The 24,000-nt window shown below is 38.5% G+C and overlaps 2 protein-coding genes across 2 annotated transcripts in view; one reads left to right on the forward strand and one right to left on the reverse strand.

Annotated features, from left to right (window-relative positions):
* The window catches only part of LOC109487200 (MIF4G domain-containing protein-like), a 28,165-nt gene extending 12,388 nt beyond the window's left edge, over positions 1 to 15,777 (reverse strand). The window contains exons 1-9 of the mRNA XM_019791185.1: positions 15,443 to 15,777; positions 14,019 to 14,348; positions 13,302 to 13,418; positions 12,897 to 13,115; positions 11,976 to 12,094; positions 9,581 to 9,751; positions 9,169 to 9,261; positions 8,978 to 9,028; positions 8,586 to 8,774 (exon numbers count right to left, since the gene is read on the reverse strand). Of these exons, the coding sequence (XP_019646744.1) occupies positions 8,592 to 8,774; positions 8,978 to 9,028; positions 9,169 to 9,261; positions 9,581 to 9,751; positions 11,976 to 12,094; positions 12,897 to 13,115; positions 13,302 to 13,418; positions 14,019 to 14,211 (1,146 nt within the window). The 5' untranslated portion in view covers positions 14,212 to 14,348; positions 15,443 to 15,777 and the 3' untranslated portion in view covers positions 8,586 to 8,591. The remainder of the gene's footprint in view (positions 1 to 8,585; positions 8,775 to 8,977; positions 9,029 to 9,168; positions 9,262 to 9,580; positions 9,752 to 11,975; positions 12,095 to 12,896; positions 13,116 to 13,301; positions 13,419 to 14,018; positions 14,349 to 15,442) is intronic.
* A 210-nt stretch (positions 15,778 to 15,987) lies between these two features.
* LOC109486792 (vacuolar fusion protein CCZ1 homolog) lies at positions 15,988 to 23,526 on the forward strand. The gene is made up of 17 exons (XM_019790686.1): positions 15,988 to 16,137; positions 16,463 to 16,560; positions 17,673 to 17,766; positions 17,917 to 17,994; positions 18,194 to 18,241; positions 18,419 to 18,502; positions 18,644 to 18,695; positions 18,857 to 18,935; positions 19,044 to 19,088; positions 19,296 to 19,377; positions 19,792 to 19,859; positions 20,089 to 20,200; positions 21,269 to 21,302; positions 21,927 to 22,038; positions 22,522 to 22,689; positions 23,108 to 23,235; positions 23,439 to 23,526. Exons 1-17 carry the CDS (start codon positions 16,072 to 16,074, stop codon positions 23,492 to 23,494), a joined length of 1,404 nt encoding a protein of 467 aa, XP_019646245.1. The 5' UTR covers positions 15,988 to 16,071; the 3' UTR covers positions 23,495 to 23,526.
* The last annotated feature ends 474 nt before the right edge of the window (positions 23,527 to 24,000 follow it).

Raw genomic sequence — 24,000 nt, forward strand, 5'->3', positions numbered from 1 at the left:
GTACAAAAAGTTATTGCCAGGTTGTCCATACCTGGTTACCATGGTGACAAACGTCTGGTTCAGGTCAATTTGACCTTATTTGTTTGGAGGAGAAGAAGAGGAAGAAGATTAACAGAGCAAAAACAAATTGTTTTCATTCTGCGAAGGTAAACATAACAAGTTGTTACAAGTTTTGACTTGCATGTAAGCTTACACACTACCCAAAGTACCTGCATGTAAGTGAACACATCCTATATTGCAGCACTGTTTGGGACCAGGGAGGTAAGGGGCACATGATAGACACATTACAGAAGCTACAAAATAGAGCGGGCAGGGCAGTACTGGGTCGTGACCGCTACACCTCCAGTGCAACTGTTCTGAACTTGTTAGGCTGGACCTCTGTAGCACAGCACCACAAACGAGCCAAGGCTATATAAATTTTAATAATTCTTATGTTTAAGGCATTTAATGGAATGTCACCTCCACACATCTCTCAACTATTCACAACATCTGCCGGTACCCCCACACACAACATCCAACTAAGCACTTCAGCTGCCAAAAGCTCGCTTGCAGTCATCGCTTTCTTTTCCAGTTCAGTGCTCTGGAACTCACTTCCTCCTCACGTTATTAATACAAAAACTCTCCGTGTCTTTAAGACCGCCTTTTCGTCACTTAGCAATTAATAAAATGATTTCTTTGTTGTTAATTTTGCATTTTGTTCATAAACATTGAGATGCAAATTCAGTTCCATTATCAATATTATTTACATCATTTGTCATATTTATTATGGCTTAACATATTGTTATGGCTACACCACACTATATGTGGTAAACTTTCTAGTTTAGTCTGTTTTCTGTACTTTATTATTTTGTTCTGTTTCTTTTATTATTACGACCATGAGTTAGTTTACACCTTTTCTTTTTTATGTTACCGGTATATATATTTTGTGCAGGGAGCTTTGAAAACCAGCAAAATGGCGATATGCTGCCCCTGCATAAATAAATAAAAATGTAATGAAAAATGTATGTACATGTGTCTAGTCCCTCACCTGACCTTGTCAAGGGGGACACACCTAGTTGGTATTATAATATGATACAAATGGATTGTGACGTAACAAAGCAAAACAATGACGTCACGGGACTTTCCAGGCGTGATGGGAAGGTGAAGCCATTAGGACATACGCAGTAGAAAATTCAAAGCACTTCTGCGGTAGTCTGAGGTTGACAATGAGCACACCTGCTACTCTACCACAGTCGTCAACATGCCGTTCCCATGCACACGGCAACAATGGGTTAGTTGAGAGCTTCTTTGCCAAGTATATTTATTGTATTCTGCTAAGTATGCAGGGAAACTATACTTGGATTATCTGACAGAAACTGTGCCTTAAACGGGTCTGCCTAAATACCTCAACCGACCTCAACCGACCGCGTAATGGGTTAATATGCAGTATACATGGGTCAACAACCTTTCCCAACGCTCTGGATACATTGTCTATGCTTGATTGAATGAAATTTAAAAGCATGAAGGGATGGACATCCAACTATTGAAATAAATTATCTGTCTAGCCACCCCCCAAAGTTCGTTGTTTGGTTCCGCGGAGCGTTCCTCCTTGAGGTCAATGGAGGTCAAGCCGGTAGGCGTACGTGCTTAGCAGCTTGGATGTCAGGCTGGAAAACACTCTATAGTATATATAGCTATTATGAGTTGGCTATGATGGTATTTGTGCTTTACTATGATTTATAAACCAACATCTTTGCGTTCTGTTGCCTGTATAAAGCAAAAGGTGTCCAACGCGCGATCCAACTTGGCGGCCATGAAAAAGCATTCTAAAGTCAAACCAGAGGTATAACTTTTAAAAACTGGTAAATACGTCAAAGTTACAGAGAGTGTTTTTTCCATTCATACAAGCATAGACAATGTATCCAGAGCGTTGGAAAAGGTTGTTAGCCCATACATATACTGCATATTAACCCATTAAGCGGTCGGTTGCGGTCGGTTGAGGTATTTAGGCATACCGCCTTAAACTTGACATAAAATCATGTCTCAACTTGGCATTTGACAGTGTACAGCCAGTCTACAATGTTAATTGCCTTTTGGCAAAACGCACCAGCTTTGAAGGCACACAGCACAGCACAGCAGCAGATGATAGGTCCTTATTCTAGTGGGTCAACATTGAGAGATAGACAATAGCAAGTTTTTATGAGACCTTCAACCTGTTAGAACATCTCTAGAACATGGAGGAGAATTAACATGATGCCATCTGGAATCATAGTTATAGATGTGTAATTATGTACCACAATAACATCATGCACTGAAAGTGAAACTTGTTGTTTTCTAGGGGACATCTGTGGTACAGCGGCGCATCAGATTCTGTGGCATTGTACATGTACTGCTTTGCGGTGGTGTTGTTGCAGGCCTAATTACATATATAGTAGGTCTTACATCAAAACCACAACCAGGTACAAATAGTTTTAGTTTTTGGCATAAACTGTAGCAATTTGATGCCATAAGTCTTGTACAGTTTCACGAAAATGTAACAAATGTGGTCATCTACATGTATTACCGGTAAATATGGACTATTTAGCAGCCAGATAATCATATCATGCTCTTCAATTCAAAAGCCATAATGCAATTCTTTCCACCTAAAGGCCTGCAATGCTTAGTCTATAGCGAGTACTGAATACTGTATTACTATTAGGTACGAATTAATGTCATTGCCTGAAATGTCAGTATTATAACAGTTTACTATGTTAACTATGTAAACTATATAATACAGCTAATGACCCATACCTGACATTTCAGTTTTATAACAGGTTACTGTGTTTATTATAATACAGCTAATGGCCCAGGTATCCAAACACTACTGAATACCAACCTTCAGCTGAACATACCTATAGATGACACACACATCTGTCTCCATCATGATGGCCAGAGTGGGTGCATACAACTGAAACATCATGGAAACATCACCCTCCGCATGACAGTGGAAGGAAGAAGTATGTTTGAGGGGTGTCCTTAAGTTTGGACTAATACAGAAACAACCAGAAAATTGACTTTTGGTATTATCCTTAGCTAATGTATTAGAATTATTTTTTATTTACTTTATTTTTTAGAATCTTTTTTTTTTTTTTGCAAATCAGAAAAAAATCAAGAGGTGAATCCGAGAACCAATAATTAAACTGGTGTGGCCTTAACTTAAGTCGATATTCAATTATACTCTCTTTATTAATTTTCTAATTTTAATTATTTCATTGTTTGTTGCATGTATAGAGGTCTTTGATTTCCCTCTCGGACATATTGAAAAATTGAAATATATTATTTCTAGCTGGCTTTTCCACGATCCATTTAAAGCTCATTGATTCATCAGTTAGTTGCTCTTTCAGACTATTGAAAACCAGATTTCTTAGCCTTTTTCGGGTGTTGTAAATTACATCACCATGACACATTTTTTAAAATCTTTGTCTCTTTTAGCACCAGTTCACCATGGCTTGTCTACTGCTGCAATTGGATTTCTCTTGATGGTGTCATCTATTGCTGGTATTGTGATACTGGGGATAGGCTTTGGATGTTACATTGCATTCATCTATCTGATCAGCACCATTTCTTCATGTACATGTAAGTTACGGTAACTCGTTGCCACAGTTGTGCAAAAAGACAATTCCTTTAACGTAGTAAGTGCTCTCTGAATTTGTAAGGAATTTCTTTGAAGCCTACTGAGACCGAGTCTGAGGAGCTAAGTTGCTCATCATCTTGTTTAAAGTCAGAACAAGGTACATGTAATACTATGTGTTGTGATTAACTAGCTGTTTATTCATAACTTTCAGAATTGCCCTGCTTGTAAAGATAAAAAAAGTAGAACATGTAGAGCTTGCCCCCCCCCCCCACTTTCTTTACCTTGAAGCTCTTCATTACATATGAACTGTTATCAGAAGCTGGAACCATTTCAACTTGTTGGCTCTAATTTGATTTCTACACTCAGGTTTTTCAAAGAATGATGACCTCTCCATCATGGAAGATCAACCACCACAGAGTGTCTGCCAGAGGGTAGGAAAATATTCAAACCACATGAGCATTCACCTGTATGCAAGTATTGTAGCACATTGTTACATGTACATGATATACATATGTTCAGGTTGGAATTATCATTATGATATAAAAAAAGACAGAAGTCATACATAAGAGGTCGATGACTTCATACCTAATTTTAATTCGTCATCTATGACTTTGGTTTGTTAGAAATGTTCTGCTGTACATAGTTTGACTTTTATTTTGTTGGTACATGAACCAATGCATGGATGTGTGATTCATATGTCGTAGTACAGAAATATTGATTTATTGATTTATTGAGATGCCCTTTAGCCCATGAGGGGCTAATCTTCCAGGGCTCATTAACAGTACAACACATAAAATACAAGCACTGAATACATACAATCATTGCAATTACAATTTACACATTAAAATAATTGAGGTTGAGGCCAGAGGTCATTTAACTAATTATGACTAAAATCAACAATAAAACTTGTGAGTTACTAAATTGCTTCAAATATATACAATATTGTCAGGGTAAGCCTTTAAGTTCCATAAAGCTGACGTGTCATTTTCCTGAACTGCCTCTCAAAAATACATGTTACACAAGTTCGGAAATTTTCCGACATAGTCATGATGCTTAATGTCATTGTCGTCACTACTGGGTGTATTTTTGCGGGTTTGGAGTGCTGTGGAGTTTTCATGTTGGTGGTTTCATTGACTTGCATGCTACTGGGAAGAGTGGCAGTCCTTAGGGTCTACTCCTTAGGGGGACATTAAGCCGGCGTCTACTGTTTATGTGCGCATTGGGAATACATGTGTATGTCCACAGACATGTCCACATATGTCCCTGTGTTTCGTGATCTTAACCCTTGTCCTGCAAAGCACAACAATTGTTGTTCTGCACATACAGTACCATCTATATAGCACCCTGTATATATGTAGGTACGATTTGGGGGTATTTCTTGTGCAACGCATCACACTGCAGCGAAACGCAACAAATGCAGAAGTAATGGTATGATGCCACTGCAGGGCAAAAAATTTTGGGGGTCTATGATCTAATTAAGACATGAAATTATTGAAAAATATTGTGCCAGGAATGCCAGCAGGACAAGGGTTAAGCTCAATCAGTCTGTCACTCACAGGTACCAAGTCCTGGTGATGAGCCACAGGGTAACACTGCCAGGACAATTTGGAATGTGGAGATGGATAAAAAGGCAAGTTATCACAAGTCTTTATAGCCACTTTGGGATTGTTTGAACATTGTGATTTGTGATTCTTGTGAACAGCTAGAGTTAGGATTTTCTATACAATGGTCCATACTATCCATGACAACTTGCTGATTGCAAATTCGGTTCTGTGTTTGGAAATAATCCCTGCGTGATGATATTTATTTAATATGATATTAAAAGCAAATATCATCAGTTTGGTCAGTATAAGTTTCAATCAAGAATGGTTGTTATCCAACAAATTTGTATGAGTTTTACCAACATGTGTTGCACTCACTGCTTTTTTATATATTACATAACTGTACAGCCATTATCCAATCAACATTCAGGAATACATTCTCTTAAATTAGTATATTACACTTAACTCCCTGACACATTTCAGATTGACTCGCACAACAGCACCCCCAGGTTCAAAAAGGCAATATCAGACAAGATGGAGGACATCAAAGACCAGGTCAAAGCTGTAACAGCTGCTTTTGATGGTATGTCCATGTACAATTGTATATATAGTAACAGTTGTAATTTCTAAATTTCCTTACATTTGTAATATTGAACACAATTATAGAAAAACACAAAAATGACCAATAAAAATACCTCCAGTCTAAGGACAGTGTGACATAAATAATGATGAAAAAAAGTATTGGTTGAGTTTGGTGCTTGTGGGTGTAGATGAGAAGGCCAGGTCTTGGCAAAATGTGAACAAGTCATTAGTGAGAGACTATCTAAATGGCAGATTGAGACTGGTGATAAAATATTGCTAAAGAATAATGTCGTTGAGAAGAAAGTGCAAATATTTTCTAGAGGAAAATACACTAGAAATTTATCCCCAAAACAATTAAATTTTTGTGTGCTGACTCCTTGTCCAACCTTCGCAAAATTATAATTAAAGCGTACATTGATCATGTAACTACACGTGAATGTGTGCCTTTATTCCATGCAGAGTCCATCATATCTAAGGGATATGACTTCTTCATCATTTACTGTGGGAAGAATTCTGCAGTTGTCAATGGAATCATGTCACATCTGACTGACCTGAAAATTACCTACTGTGAGCACCAAGAGCACTTCATACCAGGACGTGACATTTTCACCAACATACAAGACTACATCTCACAGAGCAGAAAGGTACTAGCTGTATTTTCTGCAGACTTCTTTGCTAGTGGATGGTGTTGTAAGGATTTGGATATGGCCATGGTACATGCTGCTGAGAAGCAAATTGAGCAGTTCATTGTTCCAATCAAGATTGATGATTGTGTCATTCCTGACAAATATGGTGATTTGAAGAACATCACCTACTTTGACCTAACAAGCTCTGAGAATGACAGTGTTTGGGAGCAGATTAGATGTTCCATGGCAAGTATCCGTGTTGCTTCAATTGAAATGAAAATCTGCATGTGTCCAGAACATCTGCAGAAGCCGTATAACAGTTCTACTGCAAATACTTGGATGTGATACTTGGATGTGATACTGAATGTGATATTGTAAAAATCAGTGTGATTATTCAGCTTGCTTGACTTGTGAAACTGGCTGCAAGGCTGATTTTATTAATAAAACTTGAAAACTTGAAATGTGAAAACACCTCCATTGGCTACTATCACAGTTTACAGTAAATGTACACATCCCACTTGTCTAGAGCATTAAGAATAGATATCCAATTCCATGAAACTGGCATTTTCATGATTATGCTTCTGTTTCATAGTCTGTTTTATAATGACATTGTATGGGTCTTTGGTCAACACAAATGGAGTCAGTGTGGTTTGCCTAAAACCTTAACTTTTGTGGACAGCTTACTGCTATGGAGCAGGAGTGTATGAATGAGTTTGTATTATGAGTTATGACATACCGGTACTGAGTGTTACTGTTAGTTGGTGCTGTTTGAGTTGCAGCAATATCTGTGTCTAAATTTGTATCTGTACCTGAGTTTACAGAATGATGCAGAAATCAAGCTGGAGTACTTTGACATTCAATATTAATATAATATAAAAGACTTTTTTAGTATAACAATTACAATACACTCTACAGTGGATGACAGACTGTTTGGTTTGCTCTTTGGTGTGCTTTAATTTGGCTTTTGCTTTTAACTGGCAAGAACTTTCTACAGCTGGAGGATGGAAGTTTGTACATATATATTATATACATTTTGTCATGATGATATGTTTATGAAGATTGTAAGCCACAGAATGAAACCTGCACATTATCTTTATAACATAGCTTTATGTGACATGGGTAGGCCTTGCTGGAGTTAGGCATTGTAGTTTCAAAGGACATCAATTACTTTTTAATATCAAGAAACTAATGTGTGATAAGTAGACAAAACACGAATTTCCTGACTTGTAAATTAAGTCAATATAGTGGAAGAAAAGTTTTAGTGTTTGATTTTTTTCCCAACATTACACTTTCTGTGGAGACATTGAAAATGTAGTGATACAAGAGTGCAGTTGTATGTGCAAGGCTATATATATCAGTGCTTGAACTTATTAATGCTTTGAATACTACTAATACTAAGTCAGTTGACAGTTAATGAGATGTTTGAGTCATGACATCATTATTCACACATGCCTTCCGACTGTTAGGTATTTTGGATAATGTCAACATCTGGTATAGAATATGGTGTTAGCAACAATTACATGTACATGTACATGTTACAACTTAACACATGTTTTGTATATACAGTAATTCAGGTCAAGTTTCAAAATCCTGGAATAGTGGACACAAACATCAGTGGTTGATGTGGAATTTGGTGTGTTTTGTTCATAAATAGAATTGTGTCACCCTATTCCAGGAGGCTTTCAAGCAAGTAAATTACTGACCCGTTTCAAAGCTGTGTGTTTGAGAGTGATTAAAAACCAAAAAGTACAAAACTGTGTTGTTGTACTCTTTTCTGATATTACAAGAATTTCATTGTTTGAACAATACGTTATTATTGCCATTACTTATAAATCTAGTAGAAAGGACAGTTAATGTGCTGACTGTTGAATTCAATAAATACGAAATTATAGCAAAAATGTTGGCTACGTACTCTATAAATTGTTATCTTCTAAAATGCGAAAGAGAATGATTGTGTGATAACTATTAATAGTTATCACACAATCATTCTCTTTCGCATTTTAGAAGATAACAATTATTTTATATTTGTGATATAGTGTATGTCAAATAATATAAATGTAGCCTGGGTGCCATCCAATTTGCTTACAAAGGGCTTCTTGTACTTTTTCAGGCCAGGAGTACAATCAGCTGGCACCCTGGATAAAATAGTATAACTCAATGCTTAAAAAACCATGCTATATACATGTATAGTATTTAACGAATACTAAAAAAAAATAGAAAAAATTATTTCCAGGTTGTCCATACCTGTCCTCATCCTCTCAGCTCCTTGCCAGACCTGCTGTAGTAGTCTAGTATCCCAGGCTCCATCTCCCAGCCGCCTGACCGAAGCTCAATCAGCTGCAGGAGTCTGTGCCGGGCTAGCGGCGGCGTCTTAAAACTCAGGAACCGGTCACGCAGGATGGCAAACAGGTCATCCATCCTGTCTGGTGCTGTCTGGTGTTGGAGGACAACAATCACATGACATAACCCTACCTCTCTCTATATGAATTGTTAATTGTAGAGCAAAATTATCAGGAAAAGAAAAGAAGGTATCTAATGATATCTGAGTTCAAGAAGAAAGACAAGATAGGAGTTTGCACAATTATATAACATTTGCATAATGTGATATTACAGATTCTGAAGTGGATTGCTCTGACCTGGTCCAGACTGGGTCCCATTTGAACCAGCAGGTTGTACAGACAGTCCACCTAAAGAAGGAAAAAAAAACATCTGAAAAATCCATGTTCTAACACCAAACAAAAGCCAAAAACTCACTGACAGTTGGAATTAAATTAGTCCAAGTCAATGTGTCATTTGAGTTAACAATTCATTCTGAACCTTGTTGTACCTGCATCTCATTCTTGAGTGGCCCCGGAAAGGCCAGCAGTGACAGGCAGTTAAACACAGAGTCTATCATGGTCATCAGGGGAGAACCTTTCACCTAAACACACAATCATGGAGATCAGAAAAGTCAACTATGAATACATAAATTTTCCATCGTATGAAGGAATGCAGCATTAAAATAGCATATTCATAATGCACAAAGTCTGAGTACAATCTTCTATCACACAATTTCAGTCTTGTAAATAAGACTAAATACTTTTAATACATGTAGTATCAAATTCTGAGAGAACAATACTTTAGGTCACCAGCTCTCCATATCTTAAAAAAAAACTAAATGCTTGACTACCATTGGCTTTTCAAATCTATATGCACTTAAGAAGTTTACAACATGGATGACATAAGAAACCAACCCTTACCCTGATGACATGATAGCAGAGACAGAGGAATCTGACGTAGCCCACCCAGGCCGACACTGACTGTTCATGGAGCGTCTCAGCCTCCATCTCCTGTTCTAACAGCTTCAGCCGCAGGTGGCTCTGGAACACTCGAGTGGGCACACAGTCATACTGTTCCCTCTCTACTTCAACCTATAGCAAACAGTGATTATGTAGATATCTCAACACACAGTCATACTGTTCCTTCTCTACTTCAACCTATAGCAAACAGTGATTATACACATGTAGATATCTCAACACAGAAGATTATTCTTTTCCAATGCTAACTATTTTCAGTTTCCAGTTGTCCCAAATTTACTACTAGTATTTTTAATCATTCTTGGCTAAACCTCATATTTTATGGCAAAATAAACAAGCCTGTCAACAGCTATGCTGTTCTCACCTTTGCATCCATTTAACAAATCCAGACTTCATATCAAACTCATTGCAGCAAAGCACTATTGTTTTTCTCCACTTTCTCCACATCATTATGGCTTCACCACATAATGTATCTGTATCTGTATCTGTATCTGTATAGCCGGTATAACCGCCTTTCGGCGTAACACACCAGCTTCGCAGGCACGCGGCGCGGCGGCAGATGGCTATATTACACCGATCGACTTGTTACACCTAACCCTTGAACTTCTAGCTCTAGACATTGTTTAAAGCTATCTATTGACAATGCCCCTACTGTACTTGGTGACAGTGAGTTCCACTCTGCGATAGTTCTAGGAAAGAATGAATTCTTGAACACCTCAATCCTTGGTTGATAACTCTGGTACTTGAAAGCATGGCTATTTCTTGTTCTCTTCTGGGCTGGTATTAGGTACTTAGTAGTTGGGACATCCACCAGTTTATTAGTCATTTTGTACATCATGCATAGTCTGGACATCTTTCTTCTGTCTTCCAGTGAGGTCCACTGTAGGTTTCTTTTCATTTCCGTGACACTAGCACCTCTTTCATAGTTGTTCATACAGAATCTTGCAGCTTGATTCTGTACCCTTTCCAATTTGTCTTTGTCTTTCTTTGTATATGGATCCCATACTGTCGCAGCATATTCTAGGTTCGGTCTTACAAGTGACGTGTATGCAAGTGATTTTACTCTAGTTGGACATGCCCACAGATTACGTTTAATCACTCCCAATGTCTGTTTCGCCTTAGTTGTGATATTATTAACATGTGCACCCCACTTCAGTCCGCTTGTCAGCGTGACGCCCAGATACGGATGGGTTTTTGTGGTTGCTAAAGCCTGACCACAAAACTGTAGCTAGTTGCATGTGGTGTTCGTTTGTTTGTTATGTGCATAATGTAGCATTTTTTGGGATTAAACTGCATGAGCCATTTGCTTTGCCATTCTTCCAGGGTGTTTAGGTCTTTTTGGAGAAGTTGTGAGTCGGTCTGTGTAGAAAGCTCTACATACAATAGACAGTCATCGGCAAATAACCTCACATTTGAGTCAAGCTGATCTGGTAGGTCATTTATATACAAGAGAAAGAGCAATGGCCCCAAGACGGTTCCTTGAGGGACCCCAGACGCTACTTTAACTGGAGCCGACGCCTTCCCTTCAACCACTACTGTTTGCTCCCTGTTGGTCAGGAAAGCCTTTAACCAATTCAGCGTAGGGCCTTGGATTCCATAATACTCCAGTTTTGAGATGAGCCTGCCATGGGGGACTTTATCAAAGGCTTTAGTGAAATCAAGTATTGCTAAATCTACCTGTTGTTTACTGTTTAGTGCGCCAGCTATGTCATGGACTGTTAGTATAAGCTGTGTTTCTGTGGACCGTTTGGCTCTGAATCCATGCTGGTAATCCGTTAATATACTGTAACTTTCTAGGTGCTTCATGATTTGGATATGGATAATATGTTCAAGTAGTTTGCAGGATATGCAGGTCAGTGAAACAGGTCTGTAGTTGCTGGGGACCGCTCTATCTCCTTTTTTAAAGATGGCGCATATATTTGCATCCCTCCAGTCTTTAGGGATTTCTGCAGTGTTTAGCGAGTGTTGGAAAATATTGGTTAGTACAGGCGCGATTTCACTAGCTGTCAACTTGAGGAACCACGGTGGTATTTGGTCTGGTCCGGATGCTTTAGAGGGATTGAGACCTTGAAGCATTTTTTCGACACCATCAGTAGAAACTACTATGGTGAAACATATTTGTGTTCCCTCATGTTTCTTCTATCCAACTGTTGCATTCTTTATAGTTATATGTCACTTCATAATAGTAATATCAATGCATTGTTTTCCCTTGTATTTCTCCTTCTTTCACTGACATATCGTGAAATGTAGTGAAGCTACAATGTATGCTGCATTTGCTCCAAAGCAAATGTCGGCCTTTCTAGTTCTTGCTCTTTTTTTTTCTGTTGCTTGAACTGACCTGGATGATGGCATGGCACAGCTCTGCCCCTGTCCTGGCCCAGTCAGGCTCCTCCATGGCTCTCCACATCAGCACATTAAACACCTGGCACAGGTCCTGTTTTCTCAGGGAGGTAGGGTCTGAAATAAAGTACAACTCATCATCACTAAGATTATTTTCAGTCATCAGGCCACACCAATTTAATTTGTTGTTTCTCATATTCGCCCTGATTTTTGGTTCTGAATCAACTGCAAAATGCTCAATGAAAGACATATTTTGGCCCTAACGGTTGAAGAAAATCCTTTTCTTTCTAGCTGTTACAGTTTTTCAATGTACAATGCAACTTTGTTTCATTAAAAGTTCAAAATCTATTGCTTTAATTATAAACCAGCCTGGTATGTTGACCTCATGGGTCATATTCTAACATTTCCGGCCTTCATGGGGTACCTTGGCCTGTTTTTTTATTTTTATTTCGCCCTGTTACCTCATTTTTTTTTAATCCGAGAAGCAACAAATTAAATTGGTGTGGCCTCAGCTTTATAGAACCGTGACAAAAAGTTGTATCCAAGACATATTTCATGGTGAACAGGTAGTGGCGTCCAACCTTGTCTAAGCTTTGGTCCGCTCTCAATGTCAAAATAGCGGGATAACGGCATTGTGAGTGAACCAAAGTTAACAAGGCTGGACTCCAGGTTAACTTAGTGCAGCATCTCATCTTAATCTTTTTTTTCTAAAACAGTTTTTACAGGCAGTAAGATTGTCCTCCTATAGATTACCACAAGTTTAATATACCATCACCATGCATATAATAAGCTTACATGGCAACTTTTGCTACCGGTATTTTCCTGATTGCCAGAACTACACATTGAACATGCTTGCTATGAAAATAACAGAATCAATGATTGCTACATACTAAGTTAACTACCCTGTCAACTCAGTTACCTTGAAGTGCCTGTCTTATGTACCACTGAGCTTCCTCCCCAAAGCCATCAATGTCATAGTTGTTGGCATTCTGATCACCACAGATACTGTGATCTGGTGAGGTTGACCTCTGCTGAAAACTGCTCATCGTTTTGTCTTGTTTGTTACTTGTAGAAGAGAATCTTTGGGTAGTCATCTCTTCTTCATCATCAGTAGGTGGCTTCTTTACAGTTGTGGTCCCTGAAAATGCCAAATGTATACACTTCTTCATCATGCTGTTTTAATTTTCTACATAAGATTTTCTTGTAAAACATTAACAATTGGAGGAAGTCTTTAATTTCAGGACAGCAGCCCAGTAAAATTTAAAAAACAAGTATTTCTACTTTCTTACTGATGATTTTAATTTTTATCACAGATCATACTTACCATTTGTTGCTGTTTTTTCCCTGTTGGCTGTGATGACACCAGAATCCCCACTGCTGGATGATTCGAGTGATGTAGAACTGACTGAACTACTGGGGCTGACACTTCTCTCTCTCCTGGCTTCAAAACACAAATACAAACATTCAGAATCCTCCAGTTTAATTCTTTAAACCACCTTCAACAATAAGTGAACATGGCTGCAGAAATTAACAAATAGTAATTTGTAAACAGCCAATAATGTGCAAAATCCATGCATGTGTAAGGGCTTTCATAATGTCAGTAACATAACAGGCACAGGGAAATATGTAGTTTCTAACATTGTTGGGTCAGTATGCCAGTTGACTCCATTACACTTAGGGTATTACCAGCACATTATTTATGGTGAAGGTGCAACTGTCATTGCTTTAACTGTCAGTGGTTTAAGAAAGGGAAAGGGGATGAAATATTTAGTACTAGTTAAAAAGAACTGAGGAGAAACAGTGCACATGGAATCTAGTGGACATCTAATTACATTATATTAGGTAAATGAAGAGTTGATTAATACAGTATCTAACGTTATCCATTAATTAGCATTACATTCTAGTCATAGCTATGTCAGTACGTATTTATCAAGAAAAAAGTTTCTTTTTTAATTTTCAGACATTGGGCAGTGCCTTCAATTAGGATTCTGTAGAATTTGAGTTAAAATCAGTGGCTATTGTTGTAGGAAGTGGTCAGCACCAGGGGGACAGTAAGTCAATTGTGTGGGCCTCTTGACCGCCGTCTTCCTCATCCCAGCCAGCTGCCTCTTCGCTATCTTCTTCTTTTCCGCCTCAGAGTCCTTCTCTGATTGGTCCCTCTTGACCAGCTGTTTCCTGATTTTGTGCACAAATCCGTGACGCAGGTCCAGTCCAGGAGAGGGCTTGACTTCCATTCTTACAGGGCTCTCGTGAGTTACGACACTTGAAGCAGGGGTGGAAATCCGGGATAGGCTTGGAGGGGGAGGGCACTAGTGTACTGCACTACTGATAGAGTTTAACTACGAGTAGCAGTAAAAGACCTAGTGAGCACCTAAAGAGACAGAGGAAGAGGGGAAACAGCAGGTTCAATGTTAGCTTTTACAACAGTAAAAAAGTGAAACTAGTAGTTACTAAAAGATAATAAACAAGCACTTACAAGGATGTGATTTTAGATATGTAAGTAAGTGGCTTTCTTTCCCCTGGTTATGTGGGACCTGTGTCAACACTTTTAGGGTTTAGTAGCCACTTGTGTAATCATTATGTGTTGACATAAGATTAAGAATGCTCCAGACTAATGGTTTCAAGCCGAAACAGGAAACTACAAGTACTACTACTAGCTGCTACCTGAAAGGGATATCAAACTAAGATGGTCCTGTACATCCACATGAAAAACAGTACCAGCTATTGTTGTGCTGCTGAGTTCATTCAAGTCTTGCTTTGTAGTCCATTTTTTGCATGCTAATTTTACTGGTGAGAAGTGTTGGAAATGTATCACACCTGGGTGAGACCATGTTGACAGTACCCAGTATTGTCATTTTTCACAAAAATGATAAAAATAACAGTCAACAGTTAAGGCAGATCTTAATATTGAAGCATAAGATAAGAGTAAAGCTAATATTAACTCCGGGAAAACTGAGAGAAGAAAATTCACATTCAAGCACAAATTATGTTTTTCTTCATCAAAATCAATGAGGTTTCTGCTTGTATTTTTTTCATGCATAATTTAAGAATTGCTGGGTGTTGGTTTGCATTGGGGTGCGAAATAAATTTATCTATTGACAAATATGCAGTGTCAGCGTGGACGACGTAGAAAATCCAACTTTCCTTGAAGAAATTAGGCATCAAAGACAAAAGAGCATTAATTTGAAACCAGAATGCCACATTCAGTCCTACAATTGATTAAAAATAGCCTGTTTATAGGAAACATTTCTTTACGTTTGTTTCTTTGCGTGCAAACGAAAGAATTCTGAGTACATTCCAGGCATATAAAAATTTGGGGCTTTTGACAGTTACTTACACAAACTGGCTTCAAAATTCAGAAGTTAACGTTATGTTTCATGACTAAAACTGAGACTAGTTACGAAAGCTGCGTTTCTATAAAAAGGGAAAGAAACACACCGGAAGACTAAAAAAAAACACACTTACCACGTATATACAACAGTCCCTGAAGTTTAGACGTGCTTGTTGTTGTTTTCGCCCGCTGGTTCGCGACTGTAGACGAAGTACAACACGCCTCCCAACACCAGCAGGATCAGCAGAATCAACGGGAACGCCTCCAGCAAGTGATGCAGGTGATAGTGGACGGGCATCCCGCCAAAATTAATGATCTAATTAAAGACAGATGAATGCAAAAGTACCGCGGAAGGTATAAACTTGTTAGCCCGGAGTGTTGGCGCGAATGTCGGTGTAGGTTTGTCCAGAAAACCCGCGAAAACAACCCGGAACCGCCTCCCGGATTCCGAAGACTAATGGTCTGGCGGTCAGAGGTCAGTAGACTGTTACATTCCTTGAATGGGTATCATATTGTGTAACAAAATGTTTGATACAGATCGTACAAAAAGTGAAATATTGCTACTAATCAAGATTTTGCATTTCATATTTTGTATTGTATACTTTAATGGCAAGTACCCATTTCTGTAACATAACTCACTCTCATTCATGATCCTATATATTTTTGAAGAGTGAAATAGTCCATCCAAGATGGCTGCCTTTTGATCTAACTTTGCTAGTTTCTCCAAGAAAATCACGCGCAACAAGTGTGCAGATCAACAAAAATGCCGTCCACCAAGCTGGAAAACTTCTTTATATACAACTCCAACTTTGGACCCAGGGAGGGTGAGGTAAGTGCTTTGGAATGTAAAAAAGAGAGACATTTTCTATGAATGGGGGGGGGGGCATTTTCCTACCTAGATTACGATCATATATAATTTAGTGTTGTCCTGATATCATTTGCTGTGTCATACTCCTTGTATAATTTTTGCAAAGCCGTCATGACGGTCAGGATATATTCGACACGTCGAGAAATATACCAAAGCCCAATTCATGTTCACAACTTTATAGGATCATAATGATTGATAAGATACATTGAAGCATCATACATATTTGTAACTTGTAAGTTTAATCATTGTGAACTTATTATCGTTGCATTATTTTTTTTTCCTTCAGGAACATAAGAAGATCCTGTTCTACCATCCTCCCGATGTCCTCCTCGACAACAAGATCAAACAGATGGGCCTGTGTGAGGCTATAGTCACGTTTACACAGTAAGTGTCAAAATGATGATCCATGTTTTATGACTTTAATATGCCTTTAATACCATGTAACATAGAATATAAGTTATTTCCTTAAAATTATTTTTCATATGCTGAATATGAGGATGAAGTTTCAGAATCATGATGCGTGATTTTGATAGACTGTCAACTTTTTGTCGCAACCGTATGATATCAAAGTTCACCTTATTGCAACAAAAAGATACCATTGGTTTCCTCAAACCATTTATCTTTGATATTGTACTTGGTCTTTATTGTAAATTTTGTTTTCAACAATAATGTTATATTATCATATAGCCAGGTGACGTTGACCAATCAGAAGGCTCCATTCCACATTCCTTATGATGCCGTAATGTCACAAATAGAGTCAAAATCGGGTATTTATTCATCCTAATCCATACATTAAACAACCCAAATAATCACCCGCATATGACCTCAGGTGACCCAATAGAACACGGCTCTAGTTCTAAAAAATCCAAAAATAACTTAAGTTGTGTTCCAATGACCTCGGGTGACTCCCATAAGAACACCTGTTCCCTGCCTGTGACCCAGATAGAAGACATAGAACGTGAACTCTCCCCAGTGACCTCAGGTGACTCCAGATGGTACTATGTTCTATGTTCTATTCAGCATGTGCACTGTGTCACTTACTGCATCAGTTTGGATAGACTATCGTGTAAACTATATGATAATAGCGTTAATGTCCCGCCCTTTCTCGGTGAATATGGTGTGATAAAGCCTTGTCAGTTGCTATAACCACCTCATAAAGCCACCTCGTTCGCTGCGCTCACTTGGTGGCTTTATTCTGTGGTTATAGCAACTGACAAGGCTTTATCACACCATATTCACCTCGGGGCGGGTCATTAACCCTTAATTAGCATGAAATTTCATCTGTGTTGGTATAAGTTCATTATGACAAAAAGGGCTAAACATTCTAGCCAACACTGAGTAAATTGGGACTTACCCAAATTTTTGGCCGGCTCCGTCAGCCTTGTTCATTGAATGGACCAATACAAGTAAAATTTGGGGAAGTCCCAATTTACTCAGTGTTGGCAAGAACGTTTGGCCCTTTTTGTCATAATAATGTAATGTAATTCTTCCCCCAGCACATTTTCTCCTGATCACCCCTGTGAGGCATTACACACCCAAAAGACAAGACAGCTGTTCTACCAGCCAGAGAAGGACTTCTGGATGATCATGGTCTGTAGACTTACCGTAATGTTCTACATACATTGTACTGTTTTCTAAGCTGGTTGCATGAGCATTCAATGTGTATATGATTAGTATATGTACAGAGTTTTGTAATGCTGTATGTACTATGATGTCAGTGTTTCTGTGCTTATGTTACAGACTGTGACCATCCCCTGCAATGAGAAAACAGGAAAAGATGGGCAGACATACATAGAGTATCACGATGAAGATATACAGGTGAGAAAACTATGTTAATGACTCTGAAACATAACTAGTGTAATCGTAATGTTGCCTACAGAGATGTAAAAACTATGCAAGCTCTTTATTATGGTGTAAGGGCTTCTTATGTTGGTGTCCTTCCTTGACAATGTTAGTAGATTAAGAAAATGCACTCAGGTTTAAGACAAATAACAGTCTTTGTTTCCTTCTCACACAGGATTCTGTATTTGATGCAGTACTTAAGACGTCTTACAAAATGTTCAGGGTAAGGGCATTTCTTAAGATTTTGGAGAAACTAAATCTTGTTTGTGTCTAATTAATATCATATTTCAGTACATTGACATCTATTTTGTCTGGCATATCCAACTTATATGCATGCATTTTTAATATGTATGTACAGTGTATTTGTGTATTTTATAACATGTGTTTTGTGTATTTACAGCTTTTCATGGGTACCTTTACTAGAATACTGGAGAGATTCAATGTGGAGGTCTTGAAACAGAGATTAGAGCACTTCTTTCTCAGAGTGAGTATTGGCTACAGAAATTTCATACTTCCCCTTGAAATTATGCTGTTTATACTGTAGTTTTCAATTTGTTGGACTGACTTATTCTTCTTTCATTTTCAACATGGTTGAATGTTAAACATAATATTTTTGTTTTCTCAGTACCTTGGTACTCTGAGACTAGCAACATGTGACATTCTGGATGTATTCAATGGTGAGTACAACTACTAAGTTCATGTACATTTGTATATAAGGCATGGAGTTTTCCACAGGCCCTTTAAACCCGTTCAAATGTGTATTACTATGTCTACTTTTTGTTTGTCTGTTTGTTTGTTTGTTTGTTTGTTTTTAAACACACTTTTATTACTGCTGTAGGAATCCACTTCCTTCCTTTGGACAAGAACATGTACCTGAGGATCCAGTGTTTTATCAACCTCACAGAGGCAACATTCAGGTAACATTTTCTTTCTGTTCTTCTTTATGATCTACTCAGTTATATCATTTCTAAATTCTAATACATTCAAACATTCAGTACATAATTGTATTTCTCCATGTTTCCCAGTCAGGTGAAGTATACAGCATTCCTGTACAATGACCAGCTGGTTTGGTGAGTACATGGCTTCAATACTTTACAAGTTTTAGTTGAAATGTTTGGAAGTCTTTGATACTTTTCACTCATTTTCCTGTACTTCTACAAGTGAAGACACCCATGAAGCCAACTATATCAAGGTTATAACAAATCAACATTTACTGAAACTACAACAGAGCCAAACAGATGATGATGAAAACTTCATTTTTTTTATATTACCCGTAGGTCTGGTTTAGAACAGGATGACATGAGAATCCTGTACAAGTATCTCACCACCAGCCTCTTTCCCTCAGCACTGGAGTCAGAGGTAGGTTTTCAACCACTGCAATGTAACAGTATATTTTTAAAAAAGTACATGTACTAAGCAAAGATGACATCCCTAGCTCTAAACTGTCAAAAGGAGCAGTCCTACAAACAAAGGTACTGTAGTGTCATCTGTTATATGCTATAGAGGACAGTATAGTCTTAAATTATCATTTACAGTGTTTCAAAATCTTTTATTAATGTCTACAGTACATGTAATTTTGTCATGTATATATTGTAACTTCTTGTTTTAAAACTAATACTAGTAAAAGCATTCCATCATACACAAGAAAACTGTTATTCAAGTAACTGAATATATTTTGATTTATCCTGTTGCTTGGGTAACAGTTGTCTTGTGTATCTCATTGCTTAGATGTCAAAGCGACCTCCATCAATATAACATTCCATTATTTTGCAGCTGGGAGGTAAGGAGTCCCCCAAGGGTGCAGCACCTGCACCCGCAGCTGGATCTGCTCACTATGGCAGGTGGGTCATTTTGTAGCTTTAGAAATAAATAACTTATATAATGAATAACTCTTAGGTCTAGATGTCTAAGTCCAGATTCTGTCTCAGTGTAGTTTTCTAAAACTTCAAAATCAAGGTGTTCATGAAGCTCATTCTAAAGGGTAAAGTGGCTACAGTTAGGCTTTCTAAACACTGTTTTGAGTTTTGTACAGTTTATGACAAGTGGTTGATGACTTTCATCATGTTGCAGATATATCACGGGCCCTCCTGACATGAAGGACCCCACCAACCTGGGGAAGGTGCCCAGGATCTATGTCAACACTGAGACTTCTTATGAGGAGTTGTACCTCATCGTGTACAGGGTGAGTTCTAGAAATAACACCTCACATCTTCTGCATACTGTGATGAGTAATGTAAATATGTAACCTGTTTTGGCCTGTTCTGGCAGCAATCTGGCCTGTGTGCCAAAGTGCATCAAAGGATCTCTCTTATGTTGTAATAGTCATGTGGCTAACCACTCTACTCAGGTCTCACTGCATAGTCACCATAGCTTGATAATTGAAGCAGTTAGTTAATAAGGCCTCGTTCATGATTGAAATGTGTTCCAGTTTGGCCACGATCCGAATCGAAACGGAATATATTTTTGCGTCCGTGATTCAAACTTGCACCCACACTGGAAACGGTTTCACACCTCGAATTGACTTGCATTTCATAATTCATATGTACTGTATATCACAATTTCTTTGAACATTTCCTGGGAACCAGGCTCGTAAGGCGGAGAGTTTACGCCTGTTCGGGCGAGTGGTCGCTCGTTCCCGACTCATGTCCTCCCCATAGGCTGTGCCCCGGACGCATCTGGCGCAAACCCCCACGGTCCGCCGCCCCAACGCCCCCGTTGGGCTACCACTCGCCCTCACGCCCAGGGTAGGTTCTAGTGCACACCATCCAGTTTCCTCTGGATCTCCTGATTTCCCCAAGTCAATATCTGAAGTCCCGTTTCCTCAGTCGACCAGTAATTAGAACTCGATGTCAAGATTGTACGATTCAAGTAGAATTTTCCGCAGTACAAGCCACTGCCCGGCGAACTATGGCCGACCGTGGCCCCCACGTACCCGGGTGTACAGCGTCGAACCGAAACGATTCGCATCCACGCGTTCATGATTACAATTCTACGAACGCGAATCGATATGTATCGTTTCAGACCACCTCAAGAGGTGGTTCAAAATAAATCGCAACGGAACCGGTTTGGAGCGTTCATGTTCCCAAATGAATTGATTTATTTTTTTAAATCGAATTGATTCGCAACAGATATCCAATCATGAACGGGGCCTAAGTGTATTACATGTACCAAGGAGCTTATAGGGATAACCTCCTTGGTATTACATTTCAATGCACAAAGTCTCAAAATCTTGTTAACTGCTCTGTTCCAGGCTCTGAGTGCAACAATATGCCTGATGGTAGATGGTAAGTTCTCTGACTATTTCATTGATAGCTTGGGGTCACATCTGGTACTAAGGCCACACCAATTTAATTTGTTGGTTCTCGGATTTTTTCAGAAAAAATATGAAGCGACAGGGCGAAAAAAAATAAAAATAAAAACAGGTCTAGGCATCCTATTATACTATATAATTTATAGCCCCAAATGCTACAATATGAGCCATGAAGTCAACACAAAAGGCTGGGTTAAAATTTAAAGTATAAATTTTGAACTTTTAATCAAACCACTGCATTGATAGATGGAAAAAACTGTAACAATTAGGAAGAAAAGGACTTTCCTCAACTGTTGGGGGCAAAATATGAGCATTTTTGGGTTGATTCAGAACCAGAATCTTTTTTTTTTTTGCAAATCAGAAAAAAACGAAGAGGCGAATCCGAGAACCAACAAATTAAATTGGTGTGGCCTAAGAATGTATAAGATAACTCACACCATTGGCAGGCTATTAGCCTGCCAGCCGCTAGGATATATTCAAATGTGTACATGTATGTTGCACCATTATCCATGACATAAGTACAAATGTAGTATGTTAACTTCTTACAGTGTTAAAATGCTGTCAATATTTTTTCACCATAATGTCACTTTTTCCCCAGCTTCTGTTGCCCCTTCCTTTGACCTGTACCAAAAGTTGGATTCCTTCATCGGTCCACAACTCAGCAGCCTGGGGTCTGACATCTCTGAGCAGTATGCCAAGAAAGCAAGCAGGCATGTTCATGTTCTCTTTTATACTCTGTACATTCCCTGAGATTCTATCCATGTAGACATGAGTATTCATTAATTACTTATTGAACCATTGATGTTCCAGTGCTCTAGCCAGCATCCATCTTTCCGTCATTTGACATAATTTTTTTTGCTCATGACAGACAAAAATTTCACCCAATCCGTCTCCTTTGATGGACAAAAATCTCATGTGAAGATATGGAAAGAGATTTCATTAAAATAAGAAAAAAATAGTCTATTGACAGAATGTTACCCTCAATGTGCAGGAAATAGTGTTTCAGAGGGTCAAGATTTCTAAATGTTCCTTTGTCGCTCAACATGATGTTATGTCAAACAAAATTGACATGGCTGGAAAAAAATCAGGCTGGCTAGAACACTGGTATTAGTGGTAAGTTGAAATTTTGACACTTTCTATTTGACAGTCCATACATGTAGTTTTGATGTTCACCCCCTTGTGTTTCCACACAGTTCTGATCCGGTGTTTAAGTACATCTACTTTAACCACATGAACCTGGCCACCAAGTCTACTGTCCACACTAAGAAGTCAGCAGTGACCTCCCTCACCAACATCCCTCCTGACATCATGCGTATCCTGGGAGATATCAACGCTGACTTCTGCAGGCATGGCGCTTCACGGTCAGTAGTACATGCAACATTGTCTTTGTGTCTTAAGTTTGCTTTTCAGTAAAAGACAAGACTGTCTGTTACTTCCCTATAGTTGTATCTTTTGGCTAGTGAGAAAGTTTGTCATACGTTTTGAAGTGATTGGTGATGATCATGAAGGCAACAGTGGTCATTAAAAATTTGATCTCTGCCTTTTTCCTTTTAGCATCTTTTAGAGCTGGGAATGTTTTTGAACCACAGAGTGCTTAGTGTGAATGTACAGTCACGAAGAAATATATACTGCACTGAATACTGAGTCATGTTGCTTTAATCCCATTGATAGCAAGAGTGTCTTAGATATCAACCATTCCACCTGAATGTGCTGAATTATTTGTTATTTTTAGTGCTGAGGAGGATGGTGAGACCATCATAATTGTTTGTTATTGTTTAGTGCTGAGGAGGATGGTGAGACCATCATGAAGACCATGTCTGACTGCTGGGTAGTGGGGAAGAAGTCAGACCAGAGAGAGTTCTACGTCGTCCTCAACCAGAAAAATGCCAACCTGATTGAGATTAACGGTAGGAACATCATCATAGTTGATGCACTGATGAAAGCCTTTACATACAAATGTATACAGCGCAACCTATGTTATATTGCATTTGCTTGTTTTGTCTACATCGTTTGCAGACAAAATTTCAATTTTGTTGTTTCTTTTGTGTGTGCAGGTTCTTAAACTGAGAGGTAGATGTGTTGAATTTTTCCTGTGTTGTATTTTCTACAGAGGAAGTGAAGAAGCTCTGTGCAACAAACTTCAACAACATCTTCTTCCTGGACTAGAAGCACAACAACTGATGATGATGACGGCTCTCGCAGTCCTTATTATCTAAATTGAATGTAAAGTAGCTGAAACTGACAGTAATACAATCAATGCATTGTTGTTGTTTTCTTATTTGTATATGAAGGCAGTTGAGGCTGACACAAAGTCTTTCATTGAGAAGTAGAATGTCAATAAGTCTAAAGACTTTTGCTGAGAAGTAATATACAATAAATGTAGATACATGATTATTCATCATAGTACATAAGCTATTGCGTATTGGTGTCAATGTGTATACAATTGACAACAATGATTTTAAAGCGAATAAGACATTATAAAGTATTAATTACCCATATGGGTCACTAAATTTTGTAAAGTAGATGGTTCATAGGTATAAGTATTGTATGTTATGCAATAACTTGTCAATTTTCTCTTGGGTATTAAATCATGCTGTCAGGGTGCTGAGCAGCAAGTTAGTAGCTTTACTGAACAGCCTGGTCTTTTCCCATCATATCTGATAAGACGTCAA

The sequence above is a fragment of the Branchiostoma belcheri genome, unplaced genomic scaffold (assembly GCF_001625305.1).
Source record: "Branchiostoma belcheri isolate BF01 breed outbred unplaced genomic scaffold, Haploidv18h27 scaffold110, whole genome shotgun sequence".
NCBI lineage: Eukaryota > Metazoa > Chordata > Leptocardii > Amphioxiformes > Branchiostomatidae > Branchiostoma > Branchiostoma belcheri.